Source organism: Pristiophorus japonicus, chromosome 15, assembly GCF_044704955.1.
Source record: "Pristiophorus japonicus isolate sPriJap1 chromosome 15, sPriJap1.hap1, whole genome shotgun sequence".
NCBI classification, from domain to species: Eukaryota; Metazoa; Chordata; class Chondrichthyes; family Pristiophoridae; genus Pristiophorus; species Pristiophorus japonicus.
The window spans coordinates 83,748,692-83,776,212 of record NC_091991.1 but is presented as its reverse complement, the minus strand read 5'-3'; the positions used below and the strand labels follow the sequence as shown (position 1 = coordinate 83,776,212).

General features: G+C 48.1%; 1 protein-coding gene across 3 annotated transcripts in view; it reads left to right on the top strand.

Annotated features, from left to right (window-relative positions):
* The window catches only part of LOC139280883 (DENN domain-containing protein 5B), a 340,537-nt gene that overhangs the window by 285,703 nt on the left and 27,313 nt on the right, over positions 1-27,521 (top strand). For 2 of the 3 annotated variants that reach the window (XM_070900669.1, XM_070900668.1), the window contains 6 exons: positions 6,855-6,986; positions 11,138-11,290; positions 11,418-11,496; positions 13,581-13,662; positions 16,750-16,878; positions 20,872-20,993. In XM_070900669.1, the coding sequence (XP_070756770.1) occupies positions 6,855-6,986; positions 11,138-11,290; positions 11,418-11,496; positions 13,581-13,662; positions 16,750-16,878; positions 20,872-20,993 (697 nt within the window). The remainder of the gene's footprint in view (positions 1-6,854; positions 6,987-11,137; positions 11,291-11,417; positions 11,497-13,580; positions 13,663-16,749; positions 16,879-20,871; positions 20,994-27,521) is intronic. The other variant, XM_070900670.1, reaches the window with a different exon arrangement.

Genomic DNA, 27,521 nt, shown 5'->3' with positions numbered 1-27,521 from the left:
ACTCCAACTCCCTGTGACATGTTCTGATCCCTCACCCCTGCAGCCTTTACCCACTCAAACCTTTCTCATTACAAAACTCATTTGATGTGTTGCAAAGTTGCACTTGAACTCTGATCCCTTAATGTTTGACCGAACGATGCTACCATTTTGTTACAGGTTTACGAGGAATTACATCTGTTCTATTTTGCTACTTTTTTCCCACAACGATGAGTGAATCAGCGGCGAATGATATCTAGTTCTGTTAGAATGCCGTGACAGAAACCGGTTAGCCTGACATCAGTAGTGGGGAAAATGTTGGAATTAATCATTAAGGATGAAATAGCAGCGCATTTGGAAAGCAGTGACGGGATTGGTCCAAGTCAGCATGGATTTATGAATGGGAAATCATGCTTGACGAATCTACTGGAATTTTTTGAGGATGTAACTAGCAGAGTGGACAAGGGAGAACCAGTGGATGTGATGTATTTGGACTTTCAAAATGCTTTTGACAAGGTCCCGCACAAGAGATTGGTGTGCAAAATCAAAGCACATGATATTGGGGGTAATGTACTGACGTGGATAGAGAACTGGTTGGCAGACAGGAAGTAGAAAGTCGGGATAAACGGGTCCTTTTCAGAATGGCAGGCAGTGACTAGTGGGGTGTCGCAGGGCTCAGTGCTGGGACCCCAGCTCTTTACGATATACATTAATGATTTAGATGAAGGAATTGAGTGTAATATCTCCAAGTTTGCAGATGACACTAAACTGGGTGGCGATGTGAGCTGTGAAGAGGACGCTAAGAGGCTGCAGGGTGACTTGGACAGGTTAGGTGAGTGGGCAAATGCATGGCAGATGCAGTATAATGTGGATAAATGTGAGGTTATCCACTTTGTGGGTAAAAACACAAAGGCAGAATATTATCTGAATGGCGGCAGATTAGGAAAAGGGGAGGTGCAACCTGGGTGTCATGGTTCATCAGTCATTGAAAATTGGCATGCAGGTACAGCAAGCGGTGAAGAAGGCAAATGGTATGTTGGCCTTCATAGCTAGGGGATTTTGAGTATAGGAGCAGGGAGGTCTTACTGCAGTTATACAGGGCCTTGGTGAGACCTCACCTGGAATATTGTGTTCAGTTTTGGTCTCCTAATCTGAGGAAGGACGTACTTGCTATTGAGGGAGTGCAACGAAGGTTCACCAGACTGATTCCCAGGATGGCAGGACTGACATATGAGGAGAGACTGGATCAACTGGACCTTTATACACTGGAGTTTAGAAGGATAAGAGGGGATCTCATAGAAACGTATAAGATTCTGACGGGACTGGACAGGTTAGATGCGGGAAGAATGTTCCCGATGTTGGGGAAGTCCAGAACCAGGGGACACAGTCTTAGGATAAGGGGTAAGCCATTTAGGACTGAGATGAGGAGGAACTTCTTCACTCAGAGAGTTGTTAACCTGTGGAATTCCCTGCCGCAGAGAGTTGTTGATGCCAGTTCATTGGATATATTCAAAAGGGAGTTAGATACGGCCCTTACGGCTAAAGGGATCAAGGGGTATGAAGAGAAAGCAGGAAAGGGGTACGGAGGGAATGATCAGCCGTGATCTTATTGAATGGTGGTGCAGGCTCGAAGGGCCGAATGGCCTACTCCTGCACCTATTTTCTATGTTTCTATGTAATACCTTTGTCCATACGGGAAGGGTTTAGTTCTGTGGGGGGACAAGGGGATAGAAGAGGTCACTAAGAACATCGGCTATTTGAAAATAATGTCAGGTCTACAGATCGTCATTAGCTATGGGACTCAAGGTCTTACTCTTCCTCCATCCCTATTTTCTCTTCCCCATTTTCTGTTCTCCAACCCTATCCTGTTCCTCTCCCTCCCCCTCGCTCCTCTCCCTGCCCTCTCTTCCACACCCCCCCCTCCTCCCATACCATTTCCCATTTTCTCCCCTCCCCTCCTGAAGTTGATTCCTTTTCTAATTACCCTCTGCCTTTGCTCAGGTGGGCTATTCATATGTGTGTTGGCAGGCTTTTGACTCTGGAAGGACAACACACCTGTGCCAGACCCTGTCACCAGCACACACACACACTTACATTTGCTGGATATTGGAAACAGTATTCTTGAGCGCTATTCTAGTGGCATTAATCACTGCCCCTATGAGGGATGAGAAAAAGCTTTTCATCCATTAAAGCCCATCTGGTACGTTGGGCCCAAGTTTCCCCAATTTTTTTTTGGAACAACTTGATTTTTCTGGACTATCTTTATAGTTGCAATTCTGGCCATTTAATTTGCGCCAGTGTAAATGTTAGTTAGGTTTTTTTTTTAGTTCAGTTTTTTTTTCAAAACTACTTACCTCTGTTTTAGGCGTTTGGCCAGCAAATAGTTGCTCCAAACTAACTTAGGCCAGCGTATGTGGCCACAAATAAAATAGAAGGAACCCTGCACCTAAAGCACCAAAATCAATCAGTAAATAACAAATAAAAAATAGAAGTCCTATCTTAGGGAACGCAGTGGGCTAGGGACGGCGTGCTTCAGGCCCCTCCCACACAGCCTGCAGCACGTATTTGCAGAAACGACCTGCCAGGAGCTACTACACATGTGCGCAGACTTGAGCGCGCATATGCAGAGGTCCCAGCACTGTTTACAGCATTGGGACTTGGCTCCGCCCCCAATCCATTGGGCCACGCTGCGCCACGATGGAGCAGAGGCTGGGGAGCGGCCAGAATCAGGAGGTCTTTTTTCGGCGCACTTGGAGATGAACAAAAGTGCCGCACCTCGGGTGAGGGCGCCAGAAAAAACGGTTAGGGAAACTCTAGCCCAGTGACTCTCCCATTGAAGCCCATCCCTCTGGTACATTGACTCTCCCATAGTAACATCGAATTGTGTGTTCAATAATTCCAGTGTTTTGCTACTATTCCCTACCTTCATAAATTATTGCTAGCATTAGTCACTCATTGCGTACCAAAGCTACTAAAGATATCTGTTCTAAATTTACATTTGCCTGATTCCTATTTCAGTCTGCTTGTCAGAGTACGCCAACAAAATAAGACATGATAATAGGAATGGTGGAGTATCTCTTGTACTTGTCATGTTCCCCGAAACCCTGTCAACATTCTGCCAGCTTTCCTCCCAAAGCCCACATGCTGAAGGCAGGAGACATGATTTAAAAAGGGCAGTCAGAGTGAGAAAGTTAATATGTGGCTAATGAATTGGTGTGGGAAGAGGGGGTTCTATTTCATGGGACACTGGTACTAGTACTGGGACAGGAAGGAGCTGTACCACTGGGATGGTGCTCACTTGGATCAAGCTGGGGGTCTGGGTCCGAGCTGAAAGGATAAATAGGGCTTTCGAATGGATTTTAAATCAATAAAAGATTTGAGGGGGGAGGGGAGGAGCTCAAGCCAAATTAGAAATAGACTGAAGATATAGGGCGAGACGTTCCATTTCACTTTGCTGGCCTCTCGCCGAGTGGAAAATCGCGATCCAAAAAATGGGCGATGTTCCAGCGATCGGTAAGGCTGACACATCAACCATCACTGGAACATTGCCCATTTTTTGGGCGATAGCCAGCAAAGTGGAAGTCTAGCCCATTAAAAAAAAATTGTTGCGAGCGAGGTCCAGGTCATCGATTCGATAGTATAAAAGGTAATATAAACACTTCAGTTTCAGAAAAATATATCGGATGAAGAATGGAAGTCATGGTTAAGTTTTTTCCCTCTGCCTTTCCTAACCTAGAAGGCCAACTGCATCAGCCAACAGCTACCTCTCTTGAGATACGCTAAAGCAGAGACCAACTTTATGCAACAACAACTTGTATTTATATAGCACCTTTAGCATAGTGAAACATCCCAAGGCACGTCACAGGAGCATTAGGAGACAAAAAATTTGACACCGAGCCGCATAAGGAGAAGTTAGCGTATGGGACCAAAAGCTTGGTCAAAGAGGTAGGTTTTAAGGAGCGTCTTAAAGGAAGAAAGTTTGGTAGAAAGGCGGAGAGGTTTAGGCAGGGAATTCCAGAGCTTGGGGCTTTGGCAACAGAAGGCACGGCCACCAATGGTTGAGCGATTATAATCAGGGATGCTCAAGAGGGTAGAATTAGAGAAGCGCAGACATCTCGGCGGGGGTGGGGGGCGGGGCTTGTGGGGCTGGAGGAGATTACAGAGATAGGGAGGGCTATGGGGAAAGAGCAGAGGTGTGTGATCAATTGGTAGCTCTTAACAGAGAGTTGGCACAGGCATGATGGGCCAAATGGCCATCTCCTATGCTGTATAATTCTGTGATTCTTCACGGATTCTACCTGGTAGTTTGGGCCTACTGGTCTTCGTATTTTGCAAACAAAACATATGAAATGTCAGGAACAGACAATGGACCATCAAGCCTGCTCCATCCCACAAAGTATAACTCTCGTACACAATCGCGTCCCAATCCGCGCCCCCCCCCCCCACCCCCCCTGCCCCACCAAGTTACACAATCCCCTGAAGGAGGCAAATATAATAGAAAAAAACTTTAGGCCAATTTAGGGAAAATAAATTTCACTCTGACCCCTGCAGGTGATCAAGCATGCTCCAGTGGTGATTGGTACCAGTGTTCCCATTAACCCAGACACCTCTATAACTTGAGATATCTCCCAATTACAGGAACTCCCCATTATTCTGGATTCCCCACCAGTTCCCTTTTGAACACAGACAGTGAATCCACACCACTGCATGTACTGACAACTTGTTCTTGAGTTCGACAATTCTTAGTAAGATACCAACAGACCATCAGAGAGCCTTAGTACGAGATCAGATAGTGATTTTTGGGTTGGGCTGCGTTTGTTTTCTTTGGAATGGAGGAGGCTGAGGGGAGACCTTATTGAGGTGTATAACATTATGAGGGACCTGAATAGAGTGGATAGGAAGGACCTATTTCCCTTAGCAGAGTGGTCAACAACCAGGCGGCATAAATCTAAAGTAATTGGTCGAAGGTTTGGAGGAGATTTGAGGAGAAATCTTTTCACCCAGAGCACAAAATCCAGGCTGACACTCCAGTGCAGTCCTGAGGGAGTGTTGCACTGTCAGAGGGGCAGTCCTGAGGGAGTGCTGCACTGTCGGAGGGGCAGTCCTGAGGGAGTGCTGCACTGTCGGAGGGGCAGTCCTGAGGGAGTGCTGCACTGTCGGAGGGGCAGTCCTGAGGGAGTGCTGCACTGTCGGAGGGGCAGTCCTGAGGGAGTGCTGCACTGTCGGAGGGGCAGTCCTGAGGGAGTGCTGCACTGTCGGAGGGGCAGTCCTGAGGGAGTGCTGCACTGTCGGAGGTACTGTTTTTTATATGAGATATCTGCTCTCTCAAGTGGATGTAAAAGGTCACATGACACGATTTGAAGTAGAGCAGGGCGAGTTCTCCACGGTGTCCTGGTCAATATTTATGCCTCAACCAACATCATAACAGCAGATTATATGGTCATTTACTTCATTGCTGTTTGTGCGATCTTGCTGTGCACAAATTGGCTGCCGTGTTTCTTACAAGAGTGACTACACTTCCAAAGTACCGTACTTCATTGGCTTTAAAGCACTTTGGGAAGTCCTGGGGCCGTGAAAGCTGCTACTGTATAGAAAAATTGTTTTTTTGGCAGTGTGGGGGGAAACCGTGTTTATTTCACATTGTGATTACACGGGGGCGTAAATCGCAGGGAGAATAGCGTCTCCTTTAGGTTGTAGATATTGTCCAGCCAGAAAGTTTCAGTGATTCAGGGGGTGGTGATGGTGGGGGTTGGGGTTGGGGAGGGGGTGGGGATTGGGGGGGGTGGGGGTGGCGATGGTGGGGGTTGGGGAGGGGGGTTATATTGCAGTCCAGGTACCACAAAAATAGGGTTGAAAGACTTCTGAGCATTACCCGCCTTGTAGTGCCCTGTTCCCCCATCACCCCCGTGCTCTCTACATTCGCTCCCGGTCCGGCAACACCTCAAATTTAAAATTCTCATCCTTGTGTTTAAATCCCACCATAGCCTCCCCCTCCCTATCTCTACGACCTCCTCCAGTCCTACAACCCTCCGAGATCTCTGCGCTCATCCAATTCTGGCCTCTTGTGCATCCCCTATTTCCTTCGGCCCACCATTAGCAGCCGTTCCTTCAGCTATCTCGGCCCTAAGCTCTGGAATTCCCTCCCTAAAGCTCTCTCTCCTCCTTAAACCCTACCACTTTGCCCAAACTTTTGTTCACCTATCTCAATATCTCCTTGTGTTGCTCGATGTCATATTTAGTCAGATTACCCTCCTGTGAAGCGCCTTGGGGCGCTGCACTATGATAAAGGCACTATATAAATGCAAGTTGTTGTTGTTGTGTCATCATTGCTGATAGAAGCCGGTGTTTTCAGTTGCCTCCTGCCATGGTTGTCAGAACCCTGTGCAAATCTGGGGCCGAGGTGCATGGGTAGAGTTGGTGAGGAGCGCCACTGGTGATTTTAACACGCTGAGTCTCGAGGGAGAATGAAGAGTGTATAGCTTTGGGGGAAACCAGGAAGGAAGGTTCGGAAGAGCACTGACCATCGTGGTGTCCATGACGTAGGAACAAGAGCCTTTTCAATGGGCAGTAAGAGAGTTTGGAGAGTCGAGATGAGTGAGAAATAACCCAAGCGATGTGATGTCCAAGAGCAGGGGAGTGACACTGCAGCAACCTCCCCATATATATGGGAGCGATATTCAGGGCCCGGACTGAGTTGGATCGACCAGTAATTTGCATGTTCAGAATAATCTAACCACATCGCCCTCCTCCCACCACACCTTTGCATTCTGATACGCAGTGGGGGGTGGGGGTGGGGGGGTGCGGGGGGTGGTTGGGATACAGAAATCCATCAGACGTTTGTAAGGAATGGCCTTGAACATATTTGCTCTCGTTAACAGAAATACATCCAGGAGGCCCGGAGTTTAGGAAAAAGCCTACGGCAACCCAAACTCTCTGATCTATCCCCTGCTGTCATTGCACAAACTAACTGGAAATTTGTGGAAGGCCTGCTCAAAGAATGTCGTATTAAGGTAACTCATTTGTTTTTTTTTCCATTGCACATGGGCAATGATCGGCAAACAGATTTAGGGCTGCTGAATGAGCCAGTTAATTCTTCCCCTCCCCCTTCCCCTGCCTTGTGTAGTCCTGATGTTTCATTTCTGATCTCAGCTGGTGTCAGCGTCCTTAAGCTAGAGGAGGGGAAGGTGTGTGGGGGGGAAGGGAGGGGGGAGAGGGAAAGGGAGGGGGGGGGGTGGGGAGGGAGTGGGGGGATCGGGGAAGGTTCCTACTCATGACCCCTGCTGAAACTTCTGGTTATTGGTGTCATGTTTACAGACCATGTATACTAACTGTATAGTCACATAAAGTGTGCCACCAGAGGGCACTGCGGTGGGAGACCTGAGGGTCACCTGCATAGGTGTGCAGGGCCCAGTATAAAAAGCTGACCACCATGCTTGTGCCTCACTCTGGAGTTACAATAAATGGGACTAAGGTCACAACAGCTCAAGTACAATACTAGACTTCGTGGAGTCATTAATAAGAGTATTAAAGACATAACAATTGGGACATAGGAGACCTTCAGAGCTGCACTGGAGTGTCAGCCGAGATTATGGGCTCATGTTCTGAAGTTGGGCTTGAAGCGACAACCTTCGAGCACTGAGGCAAAAGTACTCTAAGGTGAGCCAAGCAGACAGCTGGGAGTGGCTGGATAGCTAGGAGGAGTGGGAACCTGGAATGGAGCCAAACTATTGACAGGGTAGAGAATTAGTTAACAGACAAAGGGCCAGGGCAATTGGTGGAATGTGACTCATGGTGTCCTCACTAAATGGAGACCTGTGGAGGAACAGAGTGATTATGAGGTCCATGTATAGAAATGACCAAACGTTAGCGGACAGCTATATAGAAATTAACAGGCTAATGGAATGTTGACCTTTATCTCAAGGTGGGTGGAGGTGATGTTACAGTTGTATAAAGCTCTGGTTACACCGCACCTGGGCTGCGCCGATTCACCAGAATAATACCAGGGCTCAAAGAGTTAAACTATGAGGACAGGTTGCAAGAATCCAGCTTTTATTGCTTTGAGTATAGGCGATTGAGGGGTGGTCTGATTTCGTCCCCTCCGGGGCACAATGGATATGATTTTTGCAGTGCGACAGCTGCAGGAAAAGTGCAGGGAACAGCGCCAGCCCTTATACATGGCCTTCTTCGACCTTACAACGGCCTTCGACACTGTCAACCGCGAGGGTCTATGGAGCATCCTCCTCTGTTTCGGATGCCCCCAAAAGTACATCACCATACTTCGCCTGCTCCATGACGACATGCAAGCCTTACCAACGGATCCATCACAGACCCAATTCATGTCCGGACCGAGGAAGCAGGGCTGCGTCATCGCCCCAATCCTCTTCTCAATCTTCCTCGCTGCCATGCTCCACCTCACAGTTGATAAGCTCCCCGCTGGAGTGGAGCAAAACTACAGAACCAATGGGAAGCTGTTCAACCTGCGCCGTCTCCAGGCCAGGTCCAAGACCACCCCAACCTCTGTCGTCGAGTTATAGTACGTGGACGACGCCTGCGTCTGTGCACACACAGAGGCTGAACTCCAGGACATAGTCGACGTATTTACGAGGCGTATGAAAACATGGGCCTTACACTAAACATTAGTAAGACAAAGGTCCTCCACCAGCCTGTCCTCGCCGCACTGCACTGCCCCCCAAACATCAAGATCCACGGCGTGGCCCTGGACAACGTGGACCACTTCCCCTATCTCGGGAGCCTCCTATCAACAAGAGCAGGCATTAATGATGAGATCCAACACCGCCTCCAGTGTGCCAATGCAGCCTTCGGCCGCCTGAGGAAAAGAGTGTTTGAAGACCAGGCCCTCAAAACTGTCACCAAGCTCAAGGTCTACAAGGCCATAGTAAAACCCGCCCTCCTGTATAGCTCAGAGACGTGGACCATGTACAGTAGACACCTCAAGTCGCTGGAGAAATACCACCAGCAATGTCTCCGCAAGATCCTGCAAATCCCCTGGGAGGACAGACGCACAAACATTAGCGTCCTCGTCCAGGCCAACATCCCCAGCATTGAAGCACTGACCACACTCGATCAGCTCCGCTGGGCATGCCACATAGTCCACATGCCAGACACAAGACCCCCAAAGCAAGCGCTCTACTCGGAACTCATCCACGACAAACGAGCCAAAGGTGGGCAGAGGAAACGTTACAAGGACACCCTCAAAGCCTCCCTGATAAAGTGCGACAGCCCCACTGACACCTGGGAGTCCTTGGCCATAGACTGCCCTAAGTGGAGGAAGTGCATTCGGGAGGGCGCTGAGCTCCTCGAGTATTGTTGCCGAGAGCATGCAGAAATCAAGCGCAGGCAGCGGACGGAGCGTGCGGCAAACCAGGCTCCCTGCCCACTCTTTCCCTCAATGACTATCTATCCCACCTGTGACAGAGGCTGTGGTTCTCTTATTGGACTGCACAGCCACCTAAGAACTCATGCTAAGAGTGGAAGCAAGTCTTCCTCGATTCCGAGGGACTGCCTGTGATGATGACATTGGGGGGTTTACAATGATTAGCGGATTTGATGAGGTAGATGGAGAGAAACGATTTCCTCTGGTGGGAGAATCCAGAACAAGGGAGCATCACCTTAAAATTAGAGCCAGGCCGTTCAGGGGTGATGTCAGGAAGCACTTCTTCACACAAAGGGTAGTGAGAATGTAAAACACTCCCCCAAGAAGCTGTTGAGGCTGGGGTGTCAATTGAAAATTTTAAACCGAAGTGATAGATTTTTGCTAGCCACGGGTAATAAGGATTACGGAACCAAGGCAGGTAAATGGAGTTGAAGTACAGATCATCCACGATCTACTTGAATTGCAGAACGAGCTCAAGGGGCTGAATGGCCTTCTCCTGTCGCGATGGGCCGTGGCTAAATGTTCCTCAGGCAAAAGCAGCAGTTCTGAGACTTCCCAATTTATTTTCTGGCGTCTCCCATCGAGTGGACGGAGGAGTCTCGGGAGCACGGGGTGGGGGAGGACGGGGAGAGTGGGGAGCGCGGGGTGGGGGAGAGGGGGGAGTGCGGGGTGGGGGAGAGGGGGAAGTGCGGGCGGGGGGAGAGGGGGATGAGGGAGGGGGGGAGCGCGGGGAGGGTGGGGAGCGCGGGGTGGGGGAAGTGTGGGGTGGGGGAGAGGGGGCTAGGGGAGAGGGGGGTGGGGGAGGGTGGAGAGCGCGGGGTGGGGGAGAGGGGGGAGAGGGGGTGGGGGAGAGTGCGGGGTGGAGGAGAGGGGGGAGGACGGGGTGGGAGAGGGGGGAGCGCGTGATGGGGAAGAGGGGGAGTGCGGGGTGGGGGAGGGGAGAGTGCGGGGTGGGGGAGGGTTGGGAGCACGGGGTGGGCGAGGGCGAGGAGAGGGGGAAGCACAGGGTCGGGAGAGGGGGGAGCGCAGGGTGGGGGAGAGGGGGGAGCACAGGGTGGGGGAGAGGGGGGAGCGCGGGGTGGGAGAGGGGGGGAGCGCGGGGTGGGAGAGGGGGGAGGACGGGGTGGGGGAGGGGGGAGGACGGGGTGGGGGAGGGGGGAGCGTGGGGTGGGGAGAGGGGGGTAGAGGGAGGAGCGCAGGGGGGTGGGGGGTTGGGGGAGAGGGGGGAGGACGGGGTGGTGGAGAGGGGGGTGGGGGAGAGGGGGAGGATGGGGTGGGGGAGGGGGGGAGCGTGGGGTGGGGGAGGGGGGAGCGTGTGGTGGGGGAGAGCGGGGAGAGGGGGTGGGGGGGTGGTGGAGAGGGGGGAGGACGGGGTGGGGGAGAGGGGGGAGCGCAGGGTGGGGGAGAGAGGGGAGCGCGGAGAGTGGGGTGGGGGAGAGGGGAGAGGACGGGGTGTGGGAGAGGGGGGAGCACGGTGTGGGGGAGGGTGGAGAGCACGGGGTGGGGGAGGGCGAGGAGAGGGGGAGCACAGGGTGGGGAGGGAGGGTGGGGCGGGCGGGGAGCGCAGGGTGGGGATGGGGGGAGCATGGGGTGGGGGAGGGCAGGGAGAGGAGGAAGTGCAGAGGGGGGAGGGCGGGTGGGGGGGCGGGGAGGGTGGGTGGGGAAGGGGGGATTACGGTCCTGGTTGCGCAGAGGGGTGAAGGGTCAGTTCCTGGTTTTAATAAGTAGCAGCCTGGTTTAAATTAATTGGTATGTCCTCCATTACAGACCAAACGGATGTTGGTGGAAAAGATGGGGCATGAGGCAGTGGAGTTAGGACACGGAGAGGCCAACATTACTGGCTTGGAGGAGAACACATTGATAGCCAGCCTGTGCGACCTACTGGAGAGAATCTGGAGTCACGGGCTGCTGATCAAACAGGTGAGTCGTCTAGAGGGGCTCTGACCTTCCCCAGGTTATGCTGCGCTTCGTGAGCTGTTTGAGCGTTGGGTTTAGCACAGTCAGTCGATCATACCTTCAGCACTCGTCTTTCCCCTTTGTATCGCAGGGAAAGTCAGCACTCTGGTCACACCTGCTTCACTATCAGGAGAGTGAGGAGAAGCGGGAACCAATGGCAGAGACTCCAGGTGAGCAGATCTTGTTTCCACAAAGCGACTTCTTCTTCGGCAGTCCCCTGGAGTCGAGGATGACTTGCTTCCACACTAAAATGACTTCTAAGGTGACTGCTGCGACCAATGTGGGATCTACAGTCTATCACTTAAGCGACTATCAGTTAAGTGGAAAGAAAATAACATGCATGGAAAATGAAAAGAGATCTGGTAGTCCTGATTAACCCTAAATGGAAGCTGTCGCAACAATGCTCAGTGGCAGTGAGGAAAGAAAATCAGATGTTGGGATGTATTAAAAGATCAAGATTGAAATAAATTAGTGAGGTAATCCTGCCACTCACTAAATCATTGGAGTGACTGCACTGAGTTCTGGTCTCCGCAGTACAAAAGGATATTGTAGCTATTGAAAGGATGCAGAGGAGAGCGACCAGAATGATTGAGGAACCTGAAAGATTAATCTATGAGGAGCAATTATGTAAATTGGATATTGTAATGTATTTGCTTCATGGGTTCTTTGTTTAAGAATTCATAGCAACACATTTCTATTAACAACCAGTTGATTTACTAGCAAAGGTTTAACAATCACACTCCACATTACCAGTTCATCCACCAGGCTCACAACCACCTGCCTCATCGTGGATCCCCTGAACCCAACTGGCTGGGGTTTTATTGAGTCTTGTGAACATCATGTGACTGGCTAAGCCACTCCCAACTTAACAGCGCTGCACTATTTTGGTGAGAACTTTAAATCAAGTGCTCCCTTTTTATAAGGGCACTAGAACCCACAAATGTCCAAATTATTATGGGAACTTCACCAAATTAAATAAAATTTGGTTGCCGGGGGTGATGATGCACTCCAGTCCCTCCAGTGCCCACCTCTCGCGGAAGGCTGCGAGAGTACCGGTGGACACCTTAACAGCTCTACAAAGCTGTGAGCGTACTCCCAGGTACATATATTACATGGATAGTCTCACTGGAATGGAGAATGTTGAGAGGTGACAGATTGCTGTTTTTAGGATTCGAAAGGGATGGGGCAATGTAGACATGACCACTGCTTCATTTCATCCAGAATAGTAAAACCAGAGGACCAGGCCTGCACTTGAATGGGGGTCAATGCAGAAACATTATTTTAGTGAGCGAGTGGCCAGTCTGTGGGACAGGCTCCCTGGGGAGACAGTGAAAGCAGAAAATGTTGATTCATCATTGGATACAATGTCAGTATGTTAAATCGCCTTTTAATGCATTAATATTTCATATTCTCTTAGTTATTGTTAAAGAGGTTGGCAGAAAGCCATCGGAGTGATTAACGGGCAGGTTTGGATAGAGGAGTTTCATCTGAGATTTATCAACCCTCCAGGATTACCCTGGAATCTCCAGGAATTGAATGTATGAGTAATTTGAGACATGACGTAAGTGCAGTATGCTGGGGTGGGGAGGGACAGGTAACTTTGGACCTATGATCCCCAAAGCTATCCACCTCTGGGGGTTTCCTCACCTCATGTCTGGGTCTGTTGTAGACTCATTGATCGCCTGCCGGCTCAATGGAAATCAGGCCCAAGGCCCAATATTGGGTCTCGCCATCCAAGGGCAGAGATAGTTCAGCCCAAATTACTGGGCCCACGCTCATGGCAACAGCTGAAATAGGGCCGCTAACTTCTGATTGGACACATTCCTAGTGCTCATTTCCTAGTGCCACGACCAGGCAAACAGCCTTTTCCCCTCATCGCCAATATTTTTATAACTAATAAACAAAAGTGTTCAAAGAAAATTATGTTTAAAACAATACGCACAATCTTTTTTTAATGCCCCTGTGTCTTTTCTCCTGCGCTGCTGGCAACAGTGGAGAATAATCTTCAATTTCTGGAGGGCAATCCTGGAGAGTTGGCAACTCTCAGATGGAACTCCTCTCTCCAAACCTGCCCGTTAATCACTCCGATGGCTTTCTGCCAACCTCTTTAACAATAACTAAGAGACAATGAAGTGGTAATACATTAAAAGGGGATTTAACATACTGGCATTGTATGATTTGTGACAAAATCTCTCTCTGAGTCCAAACTCTCACGGCCTTGTTGCCTTTTTGCTTTTCCCGAATGTTCTCATAGTTGCAGCTGGGCCAGAGCGTCGAAGGTCGGAGTCGGGACTGAATTTGCCGACCCTGAAGGTCTCCCTCATCCACGACATGAGGTACAGTGCAACAGCGGAGGCTGAACTGTCAGACAGAGAAAACACGTTCTATCGGCAGCTCAACGCGCACGCATGCACACGCACCCGCACATGCATACACACACATACACACACTCACACTCACACTCACACTCACACACACATATCATAGTCGGTCCCTTGTATCAAGGATGACTTGCTTCCACACCAAAAAGGGATGAGTTCACAGATGTTTCAATGAAGGACCTAATATTCCAGGTGTCAAATTGCATCGTGAAGGGTGGAAGATGCCTGTGCGTGGATTTTTCTAACGTGTGGTGGCCGTTTCACACCAGCCACCACACGGGCTTGACAGAGCTAGGTCTTGGTCCAGTGACAAGGATTAACCAAGATGACTGGAGCCCAGCTCTGCTGCACGGACCTAGTGCGCGCACATATCGCAGTGTGGGCTGACCCGTGCTGCCCCTGGGCCCTCGCCTCTTCTGGGCCCCGATCACATCACTCCACAATCTCTCGCCACTCCTGCACCCCGACCTGGCCGCTCCTGCTGCATCTGCCCACGCTCCAATCACCGACCTGGATCTTGCTGACGTCCAATCCAGTTGCCCTCTTCACAGCTGTCGCTCTCCAGCACGTGCTGTACCTTGAAGCATGTGCTATACCACGCTGCTCCTTTGAAGGCCCCAGCATTCGGTGCAGCAGCCCCGACCTGCAAGGACACAGCCACAAGCCCACCCACACACTTACATACCCACCTACACACATACGCACACAAATACACACACACCTACACCTACATACACACACCTACACCTACACACAGACGCACGTGCACGCACACACACACATGCACACACACACACCTACACCTACACCTAATTACACACACCTACACGTACACTTACACACGCACACACACACCTACACACACACACACACACACCTACACGTACACTTACACATGCACACACACACCTACACACACACACACACACCTACACACACACACACCTACACGTACACTTACACACACACCTACAACTACACACACACGCACACACACACACCTACACGTACACTTACACACACACCTACAACTACACACACACGCACACACACACCTACACGTACACTTACACACTCACCTACAACTACACACACACGCACACACACACCTACACACACACACACACACCTACACGTACACTTACACACAAACCTACACCTACACACACACGCACACGCACACGCACACACACACACACCTACACGTACATTAACACACACACACACACACACACACACACCTACACCTACATACACACACCTACACCTACACACACACACACACACAATACTGTTAATGGTTAGCCGACCTTGGAGATGGGAAGTGACCTTGTAAAATGTAATATTTCATATAGGTGTTCGAACTCAACAGATCTAACTGATCGATTTGATGTTCCTCTCGGTATCTGTGTATGGCTGAAAGGCCTGCTAGAATGTACAGCACAGAATCAGGCCATTCGGCCCAGCTGGTCTGTGCTGGTGTTTATGACCATACGAGTCTCCTCCCACCCTATTTCGTCTCGCCCTATTTGCAAAACTTTCTACTCCTTTCTTCCTCATGTACTTGTCTAGTTTCTCCTTAAATGCATCGATGCTATTCGCCTCAACCACTCCGTGTGGCAGCAAGTTCCACATGTTCACCACTCTCTGAGTAAAGAAGTTTCTCCTGAATTCCCTGTTGGATTTATTAGTGGCTATTAGATTTATTTATGACCCCTAGTTGTGGACTCTCCACACGTGGAAACATCTTCTCTCGGATCTACCCTATCCCTAATTGTAAAGGTCTCTCTCAAGTCACCCCTCAGTCTTCGTTTTGTTAGAGAGAGGAACCCCGGCCTGTTCAGTCTTTGCTGACAGTTGTACGCTCTCAGTTCTGGTACCATCCTTGTAAATCTTTGTTGCACCTTCTCCAGGGCCTCTATCCTTTTTCTGTTCTTGTTCTACGAGCCATTGGCTCAGGAGAGGCTGAATTATTCAGAGTGTGCCCCTGGGGTGTTGTGGGCCAGTCACTTTTATTGCCCTTTGGTTGCCTTTGCTGTCCACTGTGAACTAACTCCATTGACCACGTATTTTATACTGCAGGGTTACCGCAAGATCGCTGTCAAGGGGCAGCTATGAAATATAAAGAACCCTCTGCTCTTGTTATTTGAGGCACAGAACTCAAATGAGGAATGCTCATTAAACCTCGAATATCTTTGCTCTTAATCGATGCAACAGGCAGTTTTTGAAGGCAGCTGAATCACACTCCGAGCAACTCATGTCAACGTGTTATAAATAATGTGGCATGTGTCACCTTCACCATCTGTTAAAGACTGAAAGACTTGCATTTATATAGCACCTTTCACGTCCTCAGGATGTCCTAAAGCGTTTCACAGCCAATGAAGTATTTTTGGAAGTGTAGTCACTGCTGTAATGTAGTAATCACAGCAGCCAATTTGCTCACAACAACAACATCTTGAATTTATATAGCGCCTTTAACGTAGTAAACCATCCCAAGGCGCCTCAGAATAGTGCTTTAAAACAAAATTTGACACCGAGCCACATAAGGAGAAATTAGCGCAGGTGACCAAAAGCTTGGTCAAAGAGGTAGGTTTTAAGGAGCATCTTAAAGTAGAAAAGAGAGGGAGAGAGGCGGAGAGGTTTAGGGAGGGAATTCCAGAGCTTGGGAGCTAGGCAGCTGAAGGCACGACCACCAGTGGTCGAGCGATTATAATCAGGGATGCTGAAGATGCCAGAATTAGAGGAGCACAGACATCTCGGTGGGGGGCGCGGGGGGGGGGGGTTGTGGAGCTGGAGGAAATTACAGAGATAGGGAGGGGCGAGGCCATGGAGGGATTTGGAAACAAGGATGAGAATTGTACAATCTAATGCTGCCAACTGAGCCAAGGCTCCCAATTTGATTCCCGTGCCCAACCCCCCCCCTCGCAAACCCAAGGACATCGAGGCCAGTGACTGCATGAGGCAGGAGAAGCGGGGAGGTGATGGGAGGGATGAGAGGGAAAATGTTTGTTTTAAAGTAATAACTGTTACTTAATCTTTCAGGCACGTCCAACACATGAGTGAGATCAAGACAGATGTGGGCCGAGCCCGGGCATGGATTAGGCTGTCCCTCGAAAAGAAGGTTCTTTCTCAACAGCTCAAGCAGCTCATGTTCAACCAAGGTCTTATAAAGTAGGTTTATGCAATCGAACCTTTGCTCATGTCTGTTTAATTTTCAACAGTTGAAGAGTTCACTCTTGTTCATGGGCAAACGGTAAGCATTGTAGAATGTCACAGCACAAAAGGAAAAGGAAGGACTTGCATTTCTTTACCGCCTTTCACAAGTTCAGGATGTCTCACTTTACAAAAATACTTTTGGAGTGTAGTCACTGCTGTAATGTAGAAAATACGACAGCCAATTTGCACACTGCAAGGTCCCACAAACAGCAATGAGATAATGACCAGATAATCTGTTTTAGTGATGTTTGTTGAGGGATAAATATTGGCCAGGACACCAGGGGGAGAACTCCCCTGTTCTTCTTCAAAATAGTGCCGTGGGATCTTTTGCATCCCAAGAGAGCAGACGTGGCCTCAGTTTAATGCCTCATCAAAAAGATGGCACCTCCAACATTGGGGCACTCCCTCAGCACTGCATTGAAGAGCCAGCCTGGATTATGTGCTCAAATCAATGGAGTGGGGCTTAAACCCACGACGTTTGACTCAGAGGTGAGAGTGCTACCACTGAGCCACAGCTGACACTTGAGAGGGCCATTCCGCCCACCATGCTTGTGCCCACTCTCTGAAAAAGATAGCTACTTAGTCCCAGTCCCCTACCCTTTTCTCCACCCTTTTGCATTTTTCATTTTCAAATATTTTTTCCACTTCCCTTTGAAAACCTTTCATAGATTTTGCTTGCACCACCATTTCTCGTTGAGCATTCCATGGCCGAAGAACAATTTGCCTTTAAATTCTCTCAACCTCTTGCTCAAAACCCACCACATTGCCTCCTATTCCATCCACATGACCTCAAAACTGGGAAACACATCTCTTCCTCGGATTTCCCTTACTCTTCCAAACTTAAATCTTTTCAGACCCAAATTTCACCAAGACTTTACTTCCCATTTCTTCTGCTCTCTTCATCCTTGATGGTCCACTGCAGTAGACCTGAGCCCTTCACTGAGGTCATTGTAGGTGTTGAGTGAAGTCATTGTACATCTTATTGACAAGATAAATTTACGCCCTTCGAACTACTGATTTATTTACTTATAGAAATAGTTTTTCTCTATTTATCTTATCAAGACTCGCCATTTTGAACACCTATGTCAGATCAGTGGATGGACTGAAGTGCATTTAAGAACATAGCATAAGAAATAGGAGCAGGAGTAGGCCATACGGCCCCTCAAGTCTGCTCCGCTATTCAATAAGATCATGGCTGATCTAATCATGGACTCAGCTCCACTTCCCCGCCCGCTCCCCATAACCCCTTATCCCCTTATCGTTTAAGAAACTGTCTATTTCTGTCTTCAGTGTCCCAACTTCCACAGCTCTCTGAGGCAGCGAATTCCACAGATTCTCAACCCTCTGAGAGAAGAAATTTCTCCTCATCTCTGTTTTAAATGGGCGGCCCCTTATTCTATGATTGTGCCCTCTAGTTCTAGTCTTCCCCCTCAGTGGAAACATCCTCTCTGCATCCACCCTGTGAAGCCCCCTCATAATCTTATATGTCTTGATAAGATCACCTCTCATTCTTCTGAATTCCAATGAGTAGAGGCCCAACCTACTCAATATTTCCTCAGAAGTCAACCCCCTCATCCCCGGAATCAACCTAGTGAACCTTCTCTGAACTGCCTCCAATGCAAGTATATCCTCTTGTAAATATGGAAACCAAAACTGCACGCAGTATTCCAGGTGTGGCCTCACCAATACCTTATATAGCTGTAGCAAGACTTCCCTCCTTTTATACTCCATCCCCTTTGCAATAAAGGCCAAAATACCATTGGCTTTCCTGATCACTTGCTGTACCTGCATACTATCCTTTTGTGTTTCATGCACAAGTACCCCCAGGTCCCGCTGTACTGCGGTACTTTGCAATTTCTCATGTCTATCTTTCTCCCCTTCTGATGGGGCTAACTGTAGCACAATGAGAACATTCAGCTTTTCCACCCTCTGTAGTTGAGCAGCTTTGGCCGTAAGAGTGGGATCTTTCTAATACCAGCTGGGATTAGCCAGTTTGTGTTTGGTGAATGCAGACAACAGGTGACTCATCCCACTAATCCCAGGTCTTTATCCGTGTGAAATGTGGGTCTTGGTGGCTCTTTCAGACAAGTGTTTTACATTTATGGCCCATGCTCCTTGGTGACTTTTCCTGTATCGTGTGACATTTTCTAGTGGTGAGAGCCTCAAGGCGGTCTCTTCCTCTGTCTGTCGCCTGTTGCTAGGAGATGGGTGAGGTTGGCCTCGGCCGACTGGTACTAAGGGCAAATGGCAACACCCGTATGTTAGATCAACCGAGTAGATTAATCCAAATTATATAGGGTTGGACGCCAGTGATAAATCAACTTGTTAGTTTTATTAATATCGACAGAAACTAAAAGCAAGTTATATGTCTATATACTTAATAGTAGGATATCCATTGGAGCCTGTGAACTACTTGAATTGGAGGACTCAGCCTGGCATATGAAAATGAACTTATTTATACAGCTAGGTGGACAATGTCAGATGACTTGCTCTAAACCTATCAGTTCTAAGATTATTATCATGCGATCTTTTGCATCATAGGTTTCAATAAATCAAACTTGTTTGTTTTATTAATATCAACAGAAACTAAAAGCAAGTTATATGTCTATATACTTAATAGTAGGATATCCATTGGAGCTTGTAAACTACTTGCCAATCCAGGCGAGTGCTGCGGATGCTAGAACCTGAAATAAAAACAGAAAATTGGAAATCTCAGCAGGTCAGGCAGCATCTGTGGAGAGAAAAACAGAGTTAACATTTCAGGTCGATGACCCTTCGTCAGAATAGTTCTGACGAAGGGTCATCGACCTGAAATGTTAACTCTGTTTTTCTCTCCACAGATGCTGCCTGGCCTGCTGAGTTCTCAGCCTGGCATATGAAAATGAACTTATGTATACAGCTTGATGAACAATGTCAGATGACTTGCTCTAAACCTATCAGTTCTGAGATTATTGTCATGCGATCTTTTGCATCATAGGTGGCAATGTCACGCCACATATACTCCATTCTCACTGGAATGTAAATGTAATTTAAGTAGAAGATAGCACAATGCTTCATTGTTATAAATATGACATCTTAACAGAATGGTAACAGCTGTAACATAGACATATTGGCACCAAACCAGCTCCAATTCTTACACAAACTCTTTGATGCTTCTTTAATTGCATTAACCTGACACTTTCTGCTTGCTGAACATTCCCCTGTGGAATCCTAATGACCTCATCTAAACCTAGTCTCTATCACACACAATACATTCTCTTAATACAGGGACATTAATACTGACTCTGTATTGTTGCGCTATTTTCCTCATTATATTATACACAGCACCACATCACACTTTTGAACGACATCAAAACACGTTACTGGCTTCAGGAGATGAGGGAACAAGGAGAGGAAATCTGAGTGTGAAGATAGGTGGTTTTCAGCATTTCTACCTTAGTCCATCTGATGGTCGGGCAGAGCATGAGCACTTGGTGCTGTTCGATTTTAAAATTCTTATCCTTGTTTTCAAATCTCTCCGTGGCCTCGCCCCTCCCTATCTCTGTAACATGTTCCAGCCCCACAACACTCCAAGATCACTTCGCTGCTCCAATTCTGGCCTCTTGTGCATCCCTAAATTTTACCACTCCACCATTGACAGCCGTGTCTTCAGCTGCCGAGGCCCTAAGCTCTGGAATTCCCTCCCGAGACCTCTCCGCCTCGCTACCTCTCCCTCTTCTCCTTTTAAGTTGTTCCTCAGAACCTACCTCTTTGACCAAGCTTTTGGTCACCTGCCCTAATATCTCCTTATGTGGCGCAGTGCCAAATGTTATCTGATAATGTTCTAGTGAAGCCCTTGGGACTTTTTAATTACGTGAAAGGCGCTATATAAGTGCAGGTTGTTCTTGATCTGCAGTCGGAGGGGTTATTGTTCAGCCGGCGTTGATTGTCTTTCTTTCCCACCGACAGGAAGCTGTACAAGCGTTATGCCTTCCTGCGCTGCGAGGACGAGAAGGAGCAATTCCTCTACCACCTGCTGTCGCTCAATGCCGTGGACTACTTCTGCTTTACGAGTGTGTTCACGACAATCAGTAAGTCGGGACAGCATTACGTCACGACACGATAACGGGACTGAAATAATTGCCCCCCAAAAATCCAGCGAGGGGAAATGAGGAGAATATTTCTTATGCAGCAAGTTGTTAGAATCTGGAGTGCACTGCCTGAAAGGGTGGTGGAAGCAGATTCAATAATCACTTTTAAAAGGGAATTGAAAAGGACAAATGTGCAGGGCTATGGGGCAAGGGCTAATTGGACAGCTCTTTCACAGCCGGCACAGGCATGACGGGCTGTAAGATTCGATGAAATCAAACTACCTCCGACTCTTAATTCATTCATTCACAGGATTCCCAAACTGTAACACTCCTCACTTCCCTCAGTTATCTTTTTCCCTTTTCCTACAGACTTCAAGCTGTCAAGGGCAAACTTGGTGTCACCTCAGCACTACATCCCTACATACCTTCTCTTCATCCTTGGTATTCCCCTGCAATCAGCCCAGGACTTTTACTGAGGTCACTTTGGGGGCAGAGTGCATTTGTTGTACAACAAAATAAGATGGTTATTTTATTCTTTCAATTTTCTCCCCTCCTCTCCTCTCCTGCTGTCTTCGACTCCCACTCATCCTTTCCCAAGCCCTCAGATCTGTGCAAGTCCTTACCTCCGTCTTCCCTCCTTTCCCAATCTACAGGCTCTCAAACTTGCCATGACCTAATCGCTACTTCCCACTGCATCTCTGAGCCGTTTCTTCTGTTTGAGCTTGCTTGTGTCCTATACGTTGGGCCCTGGCCTTTATCTAGGTTCTTGAATATGTTTGAAATCAGTTGAGGATGGGAAGACAATGACCCATGTTGAGTGTTGGTTTGGAGAGGCAATGACTTCACGGTGTGCTGCCCCTGTTCCATTGGGTGCTGCCGTACTGACGATAGGCCATAGCTTGCCCGATCGCTTGTTATGGAAAGTCACTCCCCAGCGTATACAGACCACAAGGTCCAGTGTTCAGTTCCCCAGTACCTGCTGTGTTACCTGTTGTCACCTGCAGCAGCACTTGAGGTGCGACCAGAGGTCTCTGAGCTAAAATATTGGGGGGAAATGAAGTCTTCTCCTGATGGCTATCCAGTAAACCGTTGTGGATTTTGACAGAGAGCAGGATCAGACCAGCCTGGCTAGGCTAATGCACTCAGAACAGGCACTCTGTGAAGCACTGGAGGGTTTTCAGTGCATGGGGAACTGTACCCCAGCTTAACTCACCATCTTCGGGAGAGGGGGAAGGGGGATTGGGGAGGGGTGAGAAAGGGAACTCCTATTTTGGATACTTTGTGTTATCCCTGACTCAGTCGGTAGCACTCTTACCGCTGAGTCAGTAGATTGTGGATTTAAATTCCCACTCCCAAGAGCTCAGCACAAAATCTAGGCCAACACTTCCGTACAGTACTGAGGGAGTGCTGCACTGTCAGAGGTGCCATCTTTCGGATGAGACGTTAAAAGACCCCATGGCATTTTTTGAAAAAGAGCAGGGGAGTTCTCCCCAGTGTCATGGCCGATATTTATCTCTCCACCAACGTCACCAAAACAGATTATCTGGTCATTATCACGTTGCTGTTTGTGGGAGCTTGCTGTGCACAAATTGGCTGCTGCCGTCCCTACATTACAACAGTGACTACACGTCAAAAGTATTTCATTGGCTGTAAAGTGCTTTGGGATGTCCTGAGGTTATGAAAGGCGCTATATAAATGTAAGCTCTTTCTTTCTTTGCCCTTATCCACTGGAGGGAGAAAAGGATCCAGGATCTTACCTCCATTCGCAACTCCTCAGATAATGAAGCAGTCCATGCCCACATGCAGCAAGACCTGGACAGCATTCAGGCTTCGGCTGATACGTGGCAAGTAATATTCACGCCACACAAGTGCCAGGCAATGACCATCTCCAACAAGCGAGAGTCTAACCACCTCCCCTTGATATTCAACGGCATTACCATCGCTGAATCCCCCACCATCAACATTCTGGGGGTCACCATTGACCAGAAACTTAACTGGACCAGCCATATAAATACCGTAGCAACAAGAGCGGGTCAGAGGCTGGGTATTATGCAGCGAGTGTCTCACCTCCTGACTTCCCAAAGCTTTCCACCATCTACAAGGCACAAGTCTAGAGTATGATGGAATACTCTCCACTTGCCTGGATGAGTGTAGTTCCAACAACACTCAAGAAGCTCGACACCATCCAGGACAAAGCAGCCCACTTGATTGGCACCCCATCCGCCACCTTCAACATTCACTCCCTCCATCACCGGCGCACCGTGGCTGCAGTGTGTACCATCTACAAGATGCACCTCCCAAACTCATGACCTCTGCCACCTAGAAGGACAAGTGCAGCAGGCGCATAGGAGCATCATCACCTGCAAGTTCCCCTCCAAGGTACACACCATCCTGACTTGGAAGTACATCGTCGTTTCTTCATCGTCACTGAGTCAAAATCCTGGAACTCCCTCCCTAACAGCACTGTGGGAACACCTTCACCACACGGATTCACCCCACCACCTCCTCAATTAGGGATGGGCAATAAATGCTGGCCTTGCCAGTGATGTCCACATCCCGAAACGAATTAAAAAAAATAACTACAAACAGATTTTTTCCAGACTGTCTCTCCCTGAATGATCCAGTCCAAAGCTGTGAGCGTGGTAATTATATAATTATAACAATTTGCAGATTACTGTGTAAGAGGGGAAGAACCCATTTCTGGAACAGTGAGTATCTCTTATTTAATCCATTTGAGACATAAATTTGCAAACAAAAAGGGCCACATTACAGCAAAATTCTAAAAGAGCAAAGTGTGTTAAAAAGACAAGCCTGAAGGCTCTGTGCCTCAATGCGAGGAGTATTCGGAATAAGGTGGACGAATTAACTGCGCAGATAGCAGTTAACGGGTATGATGTAATTGGCATCACGGAGACATGGCTCCAGCGTGACCAAGGCTGGGAACTCAACATCCAGGGGTATTCAACATTTAGGAAGGATAGACAGAGAGGAAAAGGAGGCGGGATGGCGCTGCTGGTTAAAGAGGAAATTAATGCAATAGTAAGGAGGGACATTAGCCTGGATGATGTGGAATCGGTATGGGTGAAGCTGCGGAATAGCAAAGGGCAGAAAACACTAGTGGGAGTTGTGTACAGACCACCAAACAGTAGTAGTGAGGTTGGGGACAGCATCAAACAAGAAATAAGGGATGTATGCAATAAAAATACAGCAGTTATCATGGGCGACTTTAATCTACATATTGATTGGGCTAACCAAACTGGTAGCAAAGCGGTGGAGGAGGAGGATTTCCTGGAGTGTATTAGGGATGGTTTTCTAGACCAATATGTCGAAGAACCAAATAGAGAGCTGGCCATCCTCGACTGGGTGATGTGTAATGAGAAGGGACTAATTAGCAATCTTGTTGTGTGAGGCCCCTTGGGGAAGAGTGACCATAATATGGTAGAATTCTTTATTAAGATGGAGAGTGACACAGTTAATTCGGAAGCTAGGGTCCTGAACTTAAGGAAAGGTAACTTCAACGGTATGAGGCGTGAATTGCCTAGAATAGACTGGCAAAGGATACTTAAAGGGTTGACGGTGGATAAGCAATGGAAAACATTTAAAGATCACATGGATGAACTTCAGCAATTGTACATCCCTGTCTGGAGTAAAAATAAAACGGGGAAGGTGGCTCAACCGTGGCTAACAAGGGAAATTAAGGATAGTGTTAAAACCAAGGAAGAGGCATATAAATTGGCTAGAAAAAGCAACAAACCTGAGGATTGGGAGAAATTTAGAATTCAACAGAGGAGGACTAAGGGTTTAATTAAGAGGGGGATAACAGAGTACGAGAGGAAGCTTGCAGGGAACATAAAAACTGACTGCAAAAGCTTCTATAAATATGTGAAGAGAAAAAGATTAGTGAAGACAAATGTAGGTCCCTTGCAGTCGGATTCAGGTGAATTTATAATGGGGAACAAGGAAATGGCAGACCAATTGAACAAATACTTCGGTTCTGTCTTCACAAAGGAAGACATAAATGTACTAGGGGACAGTGGGTCTAGTGAGAAGGAGGAACTGAAGGACATCCTTATAAAGTGGAAAAATGTGTTAGGGAAATTGATGGGATTGAAGGCTGATAAATCCCCGGGACCTGATAGTCTGCATCCCAGAGTACTTAAGGAAGTGGTTCTAGAAATAGTGGATCCATTGGTGATTATTTTCCAACAGTCTATCGACTCTGGATCAGTTCCTATGGACTGTAGGGTAGCTAATGTAACACCACTTTTTAAAAAAGGAGGGAGAGAGAAAACGGGTAATTATAGGCCGGTTAGCCTGACATCAATAGTGGGGAAAATGTTGGAATCAATTATTAAAGATGAAACAGTAGCGCATTTGGAAAGCAGTGACAGGATCGGTCCAAGTCAGCATGGATTTATGAAAGGGAAATCGTGCTTGACGAATCTTCTGGAATTTTTTGAGGATGTAACTAGCAGAGTGGACAAGGGAGAACCAGTGGATGTGGTGTATTTGGACTTTCAAAAGGCTTTTGACAAGGTCACGCACAAGAGATTGGTGTGCAAAATCAAAGCACATGGTATTGGGGGTAATGTACTGACGTGGATAGAGAACTGGTTGGCAGACAGGAAGCAGAGAGTCGGGATAAACAGGTCCTTTTCAGAATGGCAGGCAGTGACTAGTGGAGTGCCGCAGGGCTCAGTGCTAGGACCCCAGCTCTTTACAATATACATTAACGATTTAGATGAAGGAATTGAGTGTAATATCTCCAAGTTTGCAGATGACACTAAACTGGGTGGCGATGTGAGCTGTGAGGAGACTCTAAGAGGACAGGTTAGGTGAGTGGGCAAATACATGGCAAATGCAGTATAATGTGGATAAATGTGAGGTTATCCATTTTGGGGGCAAAAACACGAAGACAGAATATTATCTGAATGGTGGCAGATTAGGAAAAGGGGAGATGCAACGAGATCTGGGTGTCATGGTTCATCAGTCATTGAAAGTTGGCATGCAGGTACAGTAGGCGGTGAAGAAGGAAAATGGTATGTTGGCCTTCATAGCTAGGGGATTTGAGTATAGGAGCAGGGAGGACTTACTGCAGTTGTACAGGGCCTTGGTGAGGCCTCAACTGGAATATTGTGTTCAGTTTTGGTCTCCTAATCTGAGGAAAGCGCTCTTGCTATTGAGGGAGTGCAGCGAAGGTTCACCAGACTGATTCCAGGGATGGCTGGACTGACATATAAGGAGAGACTGGATCAACTGGGCCTGTATTCACTGGAGTTTAGAAGGATGAGAGGGGATCTCATAGAAACGTATAAGATTCTGACGGGACTGGACAGGTTAGATGCGGGAAAAATGTTCCCGATGTTGGGGAAGTCCAGAACCAGGGGACATAGTCTTAGGATAAGGGCTAGGCCATTTAGATATGAGATGATGAGAAACTTCTTCACTCAGAGAGTTGTTAACCTGTGGAATTCGCTGCCGCAGAGAGTTGTTGATGCCAGTTCGTTAGATATATTCAAGAGGGAGTTAGATATGGCCCTTACGGCTAAAGAGATCAAGGGGTATGGAGAGAAAGCAGGAAAGGGGTACTGAGGGAATGATCAGCCATGATCTTATTGAATGGTGGTGCAGGCTCGAAGGGCCGAATGGCCTACTCCCGCAGCTATTTTCTATGTTTCTATCTCTTTAACTTAGCAGTTGCTGTAAAGCAATGTTGATAAAATAAACGGAAGTATGAATAAATATTTATCACCTCTTCCTCTGTAACTGGGCAGGCTTGAAGTCGCCACTTTGAGTGGAAGGCCCTTTCAGACGGATTGACTGCTGGGTCCTGCAATTTAAGCCGCACTTTCCCATATACACAATGTAACCTTCGGAAATTAGACTTCAGCAGCGTTTGAGAATCAGAGTGGGAATCACCCTGAGGGGGATCCACGGCCGTCCTGCATGCTCTGGCTGTTATGAATGCGCTGCCAGACCTAGTTAGATTGATTGCAGGGTGAATGTGAAGATAATCCTTCCTCCTCCCGCACTCCCCGGGGTTGGAATACTTCCATCACTCCACAACAACAGCTTGCATTTACTGTAGTAAAAATGTCCCAAGGCACTTCACAGGAGAGTAAATGGAAAACTTTCAACACTGAGCCGCATAAGGAGATATTAGGACAGGCGATCGAAAGCATGGACAACTATGTAGGTTTTAAGGAGCATCTTAAGGCAGGAGAGAGAGATAGAGAGATGGAGATGTTTAGGGAGGGAGTTCCAGAGCTTAGGGCCTTGGCAGCTGAAGGCACGGCCACCAATGGTGGGGCGAAGGATTTTGGGGATGCACAAGAGGCCAGAATTGGAGGAACACAACTCGGAGGGTTGTAGGCTTGTAGAAGATTACAGAGATTTGGAGGGGCGAGACCTTGGGGGTTTAAAACTTAAGGATGTGCATTTTAAATGAGACTCTTTGTGTAGCAGGCTCGCAGTTATGTAAGTGATTGTTTTCCACATCGTCTGACAGCAGGATCTGGTGTCTCAGGC